The following is an 11735-nucleotide window of genomic DNA, read 5'->3' as shown; positions in this document are numbered from 1 at the left end:
GCAAGCGGGTTTTTCGTCCCGTAAACTCAAGAAAGTCGACCGTAGTACCCACACTATTTTCATAGAGTTGGGATTAGGAACTACGAGAGATGGCGGTTCTCAGCGCCATCTCGTAGCTCTTTTTTCTTAGCTTCTTTTTATTATAAATAAATCAATTTTTATATTAAATTTTTCTATGTATACAGCTATTATCAAATTTTAATTAATCTGCATTTTTTAAAATTTATATCCAGGAAAAATGCCACTTGACCTCTCCCTGGTGTCGGCTCTACTTTCAAGGACAACATCAGAACTTGTTTTCTTTTTCTTGCAAACAGGATTTCATTTTTTAAAATAATTTCACAATAAATACCGATGCGAATCTATAATATTTTGAAACATTATTTTAAAAGATTTTTTTTTGAATTTCTATTTTTTCTTCCAAATTATACTCTTAAAAAGCAATTACATAAAAAGTCTCATCTTACATTATGCCTTTATTTTCTATATATGCCTAACTCAGCATAAAAGAAAAAAAATGACTGGGAATGATGTAAGTTGCATGTCTTCCTAGCCTCTGATTATCCTATTCACATCGCGGCATTTATTATTTCATTTTTAAACTGTTTTGAAACTCAAGAGTTCTTCCAGTTGGCACTGTGCCAGGAAGTGACGTAATCTTATGACCTTCTCATGTCTCGATCGCATATATGATTAAAGAAAATAAATGAGCAATGAGAAACGTTTACAAAGCCGTGGTAACAAAGTGAAATTCGAGCAGTCCGTAAGGTATTTTGTTTTCATTTATTCATCACGGAATTTATCTGCGCTGAGCTGGCGTGACCACTGGAAATCCATATTCATTTGTTTTCTTTTTCTGCAAAGAAATAACGTTTATTTGTGAGAGAGTGAAGAAAGCGGCGGAAAATATTTATTCCTCCAATGTCAATATTTACTTGTATGCTGTTTCAGGCAACGAAGTGAGTATTATACATGACGTAAATATAAATATACTTTTACATCATCTTTGCATGTTATTTGTTGCGAGCTGGGTAATAGTAGAATGAAAAAATACTTTCATTATGGTCGCGAATAAACTTAAGAAACAGAATAGAAAAGAAGTAAGGACTCAATCACATTTCATCTGCCATTCTTGACAACTCTTCTTTTGTGCTACAAAGAGATCTATCGAAGTTCCGCCATCCGTTTATCTATTACAAGGACACGCGCGGGATTGGGCTCATACATGAAAGAGAGGGAGGAGATATCCCTGGCATCGAGGAAGCACCAAGTCTTATCGTTTATACTCCTTGAAATCGTTTTCCCCAGACTTCCTTTTTGCAATTTTTCATTTTACAAGTGCTGCCATCTTGTGTAAAAAAGGGGGAAATAAAACTAAAAAAAAAAAAAAACATACTGTACATGGGATTCTTCAGGTGGATCTGACAGCAAAGCCTATCAATCTTGCGATTGTAATGTTAAAAATAAAAATAAAAATATATATAAAAAAAGAAACAAAAAATGGTGGATTTTTTTATTTTATTTTGACTATGTATTTTATTAGATTGTTTCAGAGCAATGTGTAAGCACCATTGGAAGTTTTTTCATGCTTGGTTAGACTATAAATTATATATTTAGTTTAATCCTTTATCCAAGTCTAAACAAACAAAGTTTGCGCCTGAAGTATCTTCAAGACTGGGGCAACTCGTGGCAAAGGTGGACAAACTTCACATCGCGTGCCTTAGTGTCCCATAATGCAAAGCACATCTCATTGCGGACATGCATAATGCTATGTATTATGGAAAGAGTCACTACCCAGACCGGTTTCGACCTTTATTGAAGTCTCTTCAGTCTTGAAGATACTTCAGGCGCAAACTCTGTTTGCTTACACTTGGATAAAGGATTGAACTAAATATATAATTTATAATCTAACCAAGTTGAAAAAAATTTCCAACAACTATCTATAATCCAGACTATTTTAATAATAAGTTGTGACACCTTTTAGCAACTCCTATACAGAAATATGACTTCTGCATCGCTTCAACCTTGGTATCAGAGTCTGCTTTTGGCTTCTGATGTGAACGGACGTATTATTTTAGACTGAGCCTGATTAGTTTGTTTACAAGGTTTTTCACGAAACGCGCATTGTACTTGCGCAGACACAGTTTGTTTCCTACTGTCTCCCCCCTCTGCATGAAACATGCAAGAGGTCTAATGGCCGGCAGCCCCCACCAGCAATGAGGACCAGTGATGGATTTATGGTTTTATTTAGGGAGGTAGGATTTCAATCTGTGGCCAAGTGAATTCGTGGCACTCATTTTCCCTACTGTAGGACAGCTAGTTGTATTTTATTCCTGGTAGACACCCGAGAGTGTCTACGGGATTTGCTAGTGGACCCTCAAAAGTCCACAGGATTACCTGTAACCTGCTCGGGACACCTGAGCAATCTCTACTCTTTCTCCATCTTTACACATTTCTAAATTATTGTTGTCATGGCAAAACCTCTGAATGAGGCCAAATTCGAGGAAGTATACAAGGAATTCCTCAGACTAGGAAAGCTGCTGAGTGATAATTGACCGGGAAAATCAAGCTCTTTGACACATCCCCCCCCCTCCCTCAGCAGTCACAGAGGACAATATGGATGACATAAGTGAAGATCCCATAACTCTGATGCAATCAGATTTTACACACTCTCCAAGTATGGAAGATGCTACATCCCAAGACAGCAGTTATCAGACCTTGGAATCACATACAGAATTCCAAATGGTCAAAAAGAAGAGGAAAATCTCCACCAATGTGGAAGAACCCAAAACAACAGGGATAGAAGCACTCAATGGTCCTAAAGAAAAGATACCTCCAGTCATCTTAAGGGACAAGGAAAAGTGGATCCCTGTCTCGTCAGCCCTCAGAGAACAAAAACATCTCATTCTCATGGGCCAAAAACTTAGATGAGGGAGTTAAAATACAACCCACTACTATCATGGATTACAGACAGATGACCAGATTTATGGACAATGCTAATGTCCCATATCACACCTTCACTTTACCCAGCGAAAAGAACCTGAAGGTGGTTCTACGTGGGATAGCTGAAGGTATTACTCCTGAAGATATGAGCACTGATCTCTCTAGACTGGGCTTGTCCACAGTAAAAGTGAGCAGGATTTTCAGAGCTGATAAAAGACCAATGCCTTTGGTGCTGGTGGAAATAAGCAACACACAGAAACAAATCTACGATCTAACTGTAGTATGCGGACCCAAAATAACAACTGAGCCACTTAGAAAGAGGGCATCAGCAGGACAGTATCATAGGTGCCAAAGGTTCGGGCACATCCCAAAAATTATGTAAGGCAGCCTACAGGTGCTTAAAGTGCAGCGAGGGACACCAGACCAGCACCTGCTCCAAGCCACGCACCACTCCTGCCTGCTGCGCAAACTGCAGAGGACCTCACCCCCGCCAACTATAAGGGATGCCTTTTCAATCCAAAAAAATCGAGGGTCAGCAAAAGCCAATCTTGTTCCTCCTCGTAATGACACTATAAGCAACCTAGTGGGCCGTCCCCCAGTTCAAAACGCCTCACCTTCAACTACACAGGAAGGAACAAGATCCACAACCACGATCAAAACATATGCTGAGGCTGCAAGCACTAAGTTACCCACATCTCTCGAGCCAGAAGGTTCCAACCTAACATCAATTCTGACTGCCTCGCTTGCCACCATGCTGCAAGCCCTTCACCATTTTTCAGAAAGAGATTCCTCCAAGGCACTCAAACCACTATAACAGCCATCTGTCATGAATAAAAAATTTAAACCCAAGTCGCTCATGATAGTGGCATGGAATGCGAATGGATTAATGAACAAGGTCTTGGAGCCTCAAGAATTTGCAATTCGTCTCAGTGCTGATATCATCCTGATTGGTGAAACACACCTAAGATCAGCCAATAACCCTAAAATCCGTGGATACACTATGTACAGAAATAACAGAAATGGTGCGAGAGGGGGAGGCACTGCCATACATATTAAGAGTTACCTGAATCATAATACAATAGCCAACCCTCAAATCGTAAACCTCGAGGTGACCGGGGTGGAGGTACATACCAGCAATGCTGGCAGTCTCAACATTTATGCTGCTTATATACCCCCAAGCATTCCTCTGTTAACAACTGATCTGGACTCCATACTTGGACAAAATGATTCCATAATAATAGTAGGAGACCTCAATTCAAAACACACGGCTTGGCACAGCTCTTCAATTAACTCCAAAGGCTACACACTATTCAACTATGCAATGCGTAGTTGAAGTGTGTGCAGTGCTGACAGGTCCCACCGAGCCCACTCATTTCAGCCCCTCAGGTAGCTCAGATGTGCTAGACATCGTCATTTTCAAAAATATAAAATACCAATATAAATTGGAAACAGTTAACGAATTATCTTCTGACCACAGTCCCACAATGCTTAATCTAGGTTCATCAGATCAATTCTCTCCTCCACACACATTCATACCTTGGGATAGGTTAGCCAAGGTTCTTCCAGATTATATTGGTCCAATGCCCAATATCTGTAAAAAGGAAGAGATTGACACAGCAGTAAATAACTTAACCATACAAATTCAGAAAGAAATAGAATCAGTCAGACAATCCACTGTCTTCCACCCAACCAACCGTATCCCAGAAGAAATCATGGAGCTAATCAGAGCACAAAATAGAGCACACTTTCACTTTCAGATTCCAGAAAGTGATACCACAATACCAGAGCCCCACAAGACAAAACAGTATTGAACAACCTAAACAGACAGGTCTGGGAAGCGCTCTAAAAACACAGAAACTACCAATGGGAATCCAAACTGGCTAACATCAAGACTGAAGATCACTCCGTCTGGAAATTCCTAAGAGCCATCCGCACCAAAAAGCAACTCATACCACCCCCCCCCCCCTATACAAACAAAGAAAGGGACAGTTCACAAAGATGAAGAGAAACTGAAGCAATGATAGACAACCTTGAATCTCAATGCAATCCATCTTATGCAAACCTTAATATGGATCTTATGTACAAAAATCACCGGCATGTTAGATAAACTTTATGGCAGCACACTGTTAATTCAGAACACATCACTCCGACTACTCCGGTTGAAGTAATAAATATAGTCACACAGCTAAATAATAAAAAGGCTCCTGGAACTGATGGCATAACTAACTGAATAGTAAAACTACTCCCAAGAAAGCCCAATGCAATTTTCAGATTCCAGCATTTTCCCACTGCATGGAAAACAGCCACCATCGTGCCACTGAAGAAGCCAGGAAAAAACCCTCATCTTTCCGAGAGCTATAGACCAATCAGCCTGTTGTCCAGCCTCGGAAAGGTAACAGAGAAAGTGATCCTCACAAGACTCCATGCAGAAACGGATAGGTTAGGAGTTCTGCCTGAAGAGCAGTTTGGCTTCCGCAAGGCTCATAGCACAGCTCAACAAATCCACAGGCTAGTAGAAATCATTACGAAAGGTTTCAGATGGAAAATCAGTAATGCTGCCATCTTCATCGATGCAGAGAAGGCGTTTGACAAAGTGTGGCATCAAGGCCTCTACAAACTCATAAAGTTCGGCTTTCCGATCAAGTTGATAAGAATACTCCACTCATACCTGAAAGACAGATATATGCAGGTCAGGGTCGGAGAATCGATTTCGTCCATATGCAGGATCTTTGCAGAAGTACCCCAGGACTCTCTTCTGGCCTCTCTCCTGTTCTCAATCTACGTTGCAGATATCCCTCTGAACCCGAGAACAACATTCACTGCATTATATGCAGATGATACTACAATAATGGCTAGATCTCTGAGCCCAACACTGACAACTAGAAGATTGCAAACCAGTATACCTATATTAGAGAAATGGCTGGCGGACTGGAGGATCCAAGATAACCTACAGAAGAGTTCAGCCATACTGTTTACAAGGAAGAAAATCCACAATTTGGAGGACGTTAATCTTTTGGGAGATAAGATTCCTTGGCAGGGCGAAGTCAAATATCTCGGAGTGATCCTGGATAGAAAACTTCTATTCAGCAATCACAAAGACATCCAAGGTCATAGCCCAACTCTACTCTGTAATCAACAGACAAAGCAAATTGGATACACAAACAAAATTAACAATTTTCAAGATGGTGATTCGGCCGGTCATCACTTATGCGTCCCCCGCATGGAGCCACACCGCAAACACAAATATTCTGAAACTACAGAGATTGCAGAATAAGTGCCTGAGAATGATTCTGGATGCCCCTTGGTTTATCAGAAACACCCAGATCCATAGAGAAGTCAACATTCCTTACATCTCTTCTCTTTTCCTAGATCTAGCTGAGAAGGTCTTTTTACAAGACAAGCAACCACCCAAATCCGTTGATCAAGGAAGCTTCGGAATATAATGAATCGGAAAGCTACAAATATAAAAAGCCAAAACATATCTTAAGTACAGCTGAATAAAGCTAATTTCACTGCCCTCACTGGGCGAGCATGTGGCTCATAAACACTCCATTCAAAGTTTTTCATTTTAGACAAAGGGGAATACAAAAAGCAATTTTGCTTCACTCACCTAGCCAGAAATGTTATTCGTTCGTTATTCCTTGGTATCACCTCTGGGTCTGGCTCCCACTGAAGAAACCTCAATAAAGGTCGAAACCGGTCTGGGTAGTGACCCTTCCCATAATGCATAGAATTATGCATGTCCGCAAGGAGATGTGTTTTGCATTATGGGAGATACTAAGGCAAGTGATGAGAACTTATACCACCTTTACCACGAGTTGCCCCAGCCTTGAAGATACTTCAGGCGCAAACTTTGTTTGCTTACACTTGGATAAAGGATGAAACTCAATATATAATTTATTGTGTAAGCATCAGTTAGACTCTTTATCCATCCCTTCCTCGACAGTTTTTTTTAATTTTATTTTATTTATTTATGTATTTATGTTAAGTCAATCCGTTTATCTCATTGGAGCTGTAGAATAATAAAAAAAATTAGTTTAATGGAGAACTATTCTTCAAACACCAAACATAGTTTTATGTCTATATGCATATAAGAGACCATCTATTTTAAATGTATTTAATTAACTTAAGTATAAAGAGCTAATAAGCTTCATTTCGGCAATGAAAACATTACTTAAATTAAGGGGATATTATTAAATCCCACATAGTTTTAAAACCGAATAAGAAACTCAAAGATTGGAATCAGAGAGTTTCTTGCCGAATATAGTAAACTATAAAGTATCGGCGACACTAGCGTTAGCCAATGCAAGTGATCCTAGTACGTAGTACAATACCGGACGACTCGTTGCAAAGGTGGGGGAAGTTCAGATCGCTATTCTTAGGTATTTTCCATAATGTAAAAACACATTTCCTAGGAAATGTATGCTGTTATCTTATTCGGTTTTAAAACTATGTGGGATTTAATAATATCCCCTTAATTTAAGTAATGTATTTAATATTTCACAGCAAAAATTTACTGAGAATTTCAATATTGATTGATTTAAATACTGTGAGTACTTAAATTATAGCAACTTATACAAAAATAAATGAAATTAATTATACGTATAGTACTGTGCGATATGCTATTATTGCTAATGCAGCTTTACAGTCTACGTTGCCATACCAACCACAGTAAAGGTTACCTAGGAAACTAGTCTAGGAATGTTTATGCGAAATAACTTGACCTTACGCGACAGTCGGTAACAATGTTAATGCAGGTTTTAATAATGTAATCTATTCACTGGCGTTTAAGAAGGGCATTAGTTACATCACAATTACTAGAATTTTGATGAGGTAATTGCAGTAAATAAAACCAATCTAAAACTTGCAAACTGCAGGCTAATATTGAATTTAAGCAATTTTATGGCATGTAAAAAATAACTGAAAGATACGTTGATCTAAAGTCATGTCCCTTTGTGCGTGTGTTATATTACCCAATAGTAGTTACTGATCGAATTACATAACTTGCTACAGAAAAATCTGTTTAACACACACACACACACACACACACACACACACACACACACACACACACACACACACACACACACACACACACACACACACACACACACACACTAATTTAGATAAAAGACTACCTCATCTTAAAATTATGGTTGCGCAATTGAAAGCCAATCTTGGAAGATCGCAGTCCTTAAGGATCGGTAAATACTGCAGATTATTATTATATTGGTTTATATAACTGCTTCGATTCACTACAAATTAATTCTATAGTGAATCAAAACAAATAACTAACTAAAATCAGTTACTTCTAACTTTTTTGCAGTTTCTAACATTAATATTTTGTTTATTTTATTTACGAAAGTTACACCTGCTGACTGCACTATTTCACCTTTCAAAAATCAACTCCTTATTGGAAAACGTTTCCCACTAACATTATTAGCCAATTTAAAGTCTCTTGACTTATTTGGCGGATCTGTGGCACACTAATATGTGGTAAATAAGTGGCAAACAATTTCAAACTGCATAAATCCGAACCATTCATAGGATATGTATGCCAAGTGCTAAGATTTCCTTGCTTATCCAAGAATCGTGTGCATTTTTGACCTGTAGCCATAAATGGCTATACAGCATATGTAATTGAGAATCGATACATATTCAGAGTACAATCACTATCTTTGAAAAGAAAAGTCGTTATCAATCTCTCCAAATGATGACTACCAAAAATACGATGGAAAACATCTTAAAAAATACATCAAGCATAAAATATAAATTAATTTTTATTTCCCCAATAAAATTGCCTTTTTATTGACTTTGTACTTTTCTATATTGAATAATTTTGAATTATAATACATATGCCGACTTTTCGGAAATCCTGGGTCCTGTATGACACTAAATACACACAATAACCCCCCAGTTGTCGACTAGAGACATTTCCTGGTAAAAAGGAACAGGCTTTCCTTTCCAAGGCCATTAGCAGCACGTTAACGCCATAATGGATTTCAGAGGTTTACCTCGCTGTGCTTTTGTTGTAGAGAAATCTGTTTTCTTGTAACCCACTTAAGGTATCTTTAGAGTGCAATGTTAAATAATCGATATTACCACAGAGTAAGAGTAGCTCAGAGTGGAGGTGTCAAGAACCTCTGTACGGTAACGCTACTGGGGAAGAAATAACCCTTAGAAGTTTGAAAACAACTAAGATGAGTAAATTCGTAGCAGTCAGAATAAAAAATCATCATTTATATTTTTTGTTCATTTTTCTTTTAATGGCTACTTTTCAAATACAGTTAATTCCATTATTATTTTTAATATACTATTTTTCCTGCGAGATTTCTAAACATTCATTAAAATTTCTTCAATTGTTGAAATATCGTATAATTGAAATATTGTGGATATGTCATTGCAAAATCACCAATTGGTAAAACTTTAAAAATCAATTATTGAAACTGTTAAATGTCATTGTTGGAATAACAATTATTGAAACTGTTAAAAAAAGTCATTTCTTGTAACTGTTCAAATATTTTTGAACAGTTTCAATTGTTCAAACTGTTTAAAAAAACATTAGTTGTTGAAACTGTTTAAAATATATCAGTCGGTGAAATTGTTAAATACTAGTTGTTGAAAGGTTAAAATTGTTGAAATACCAATTGTTGAAACTCTTAAAAATATCATTTGTTGGACGTGTTGAAATATTTGTAAATATTTTCAATTGTTGAAAAAAAAAAAGACGTCAATTGTTGAAACTGTTAAAAATATCAATTGAGGAAATTATTGAAATACTATTTGCTAAAAGTTATAATTGTTGAAATACTACACATGCTGGCCACTGAATTAGAAACTTTCATTTAATACCGTGTTGGACCTCCTTGTCCGAATTACAGCACATATGCAGTTTGGCATAAATTCCATAAGATGGTGGATTACTTCCTCGTCTACAACATACCAGGGTGTTCACCAGACTTCTTTAACAAGCTCATATATGACAGAAAAAGACTTTGTTCTGGATCTGTTTTTCTAACATGTCCCATACATTCTCAATGGGGTTCAGATCCAGACTTTGTGGTGGCCAGGAAAGATGGTGGAAGTCGCTGTCATGCTCGCTGAACCACTGTGAACAATTCTTGAACGATGGACAGTGGCATTGTCGTCCATGAATCAACCGTCAGCTGCTGGATAAAAAGTCAACATTGCAGGATGGACTTGTTTAGACATTCCTTGAAGAGCATCAGAACTTCAGTAATATCAGGAGACCCGTTCTGTACCAACAGAACATGCCCCACACCATGACACCACCTCCGGAACCTTGGGTTGTGTTTACAAGACAAGCTGGTTCATTGCTTCATGGAGCTTCCGTCAAACTCTTTGCCTGCCGTTGGTAGAGAACAATCTGTACTGTGACTTCTCGGACCACACCACTTTTCTCCAGTTTTCAGTCATGGTGTTCCTGACACCACTGTAGACGAACATTCCGGATCTTCGCAACTATCATGGTTTCCATATGGAAAAATGCCGATCCTTTTCAATTTCTTCAGCATAGGTCAGTGACATGTGAGTAAGGCTTCATTAAATGCTTCGGTCAATACACATAGGAAATTCTATTTGTCCCTAGAAGCCTTTTCAGACAACAGCGATCTCGTTCTTGACACTGTTTTAGGATCTCAGTTACGCCTCTTAGACCCGGGATATCTCATCTTTAGAGAAACCAGTCGCTGTTTTCAAAATCGTGGCTTTACGCACACGAGCATTATCCAACTCGAAAAGATCCTTTTTGTTTTTTTCCATTGTGATCAACACTATTGACGATTACTGACTAGCTGCATTCTTAAATAGTTGCCTAGAACAAGTGGGGACGCACGTGATCAAGCATTTTGCATATACGCTGCTCAAGTGGCGTTTACGTACATCTGCATAAAGGTTTCTACTTCTGTGGCCAGTATGTATTAGGTTGTTAAAAGGTTACAATGGTTGAAATACCAACTGATTAAACTGTTTAAAACTATCTTTTGTTGAAATTGTTGAAATAATTTTTGAACAGTTTCAGTTGCTGAAACTGCTAAACTGCTCTAAAAATTAAACGAATAGGTTTAATTTAATTGTTAGACCTATTCATTTAAGACACAAATCATTGAAACTGTTCAAACGATCAATTGTTGAAACTGTTTAAAAATATCATTTGTTGAAATTATTGAAACGTTTTTTGAACAGTTTCAGCAATTGAAGCTGTTCAGAAAACGATATTGTCGAAATATTAGTTTTGTTAAAACTGTCGAAATAAATTGTTGAAACTGTTAAAAATGGCATTTGTTTTGTTAAAGCATTATTGCTGAAGTATTGATATTGTTGAAGTATCAATTGTTGAAACTATTAAAAAAATACAGTATTACATTTTGAAATTGTTGAAATATCAATTGTTCGGAAAATATTAGTTGTTGAAATACTACTTGTTGAGAGGTGGAAATTATTGATATACGAGAATGTCAAAATAAATACTATTCATTTCAAAATTTCATGCAAATTTTAATTTTAAGCAATTCGAATACCATGCCGTCAATTTTGACATTTCTCTCTTTCCAAATATTCTCCTTAAATGACAGTCGTTTATTAAAAATATTTTCTCTGACATCATTGATTTCTACAGTTTTGCCATCCATGCTGATTACTTCACTTCGTATGCGGTGTACAGTTATCTACCCCCCTCCCCTATTCCCTTGGCTTATTTCCATGACACATTTCGAAAAAACACGCTCTTGAATTGAGTCCATCATTCTTAAAATTTCTACTTTGCTAACTTA

The 11735-nt window shown here is 37.4% G+C and overlaps 1 protein-coding gene across 1 annotated transcript in view; it reads left to right on the top strand.

Annotated features, from left to right (window-relative positions):
• The first annotated feature begins 902 nt into the window (after positions 1–902).
• The window catches only part of LOC150103064 (protein kinase C, brain isozyme-like), a 227130-nt gene continuing 216297 nt past the window's right edge, over positions 903–11735 (top strand). Inside the window, exon 1 of the mRNA XM_090398402.1 lies at positions 903–959. Within this exon, the coding sequence (XP_090254528.1) occupies positions 922–959 (38 nt within the window). The 5' untranslated portion in view covers positions 903–921. The remainder of the gene's footprint in view (positions 960–11735) is intronic.

The sequence above is a fragment of the Typopeltis vanoorti genome, chromosome 9, assembly GCF_054136105.1.
Source record: "Typopeltis vanoorti isolate ZY-2024b chromosome 9, IOZ_Tvanoo_1.0, whole genome shotgun sequence".
NCBI lineage: Eukaryota > Metazoa > Arthropoda > Arachnida > Uropygi > Thelyphonidae > Typopeltis > Typopeltis vanoorti.
The sequence above is the reverse complement of the archived record's forward strand: the minus strand, read 5'-3'. Positions and strand labels throughout refer to the sequence as shown.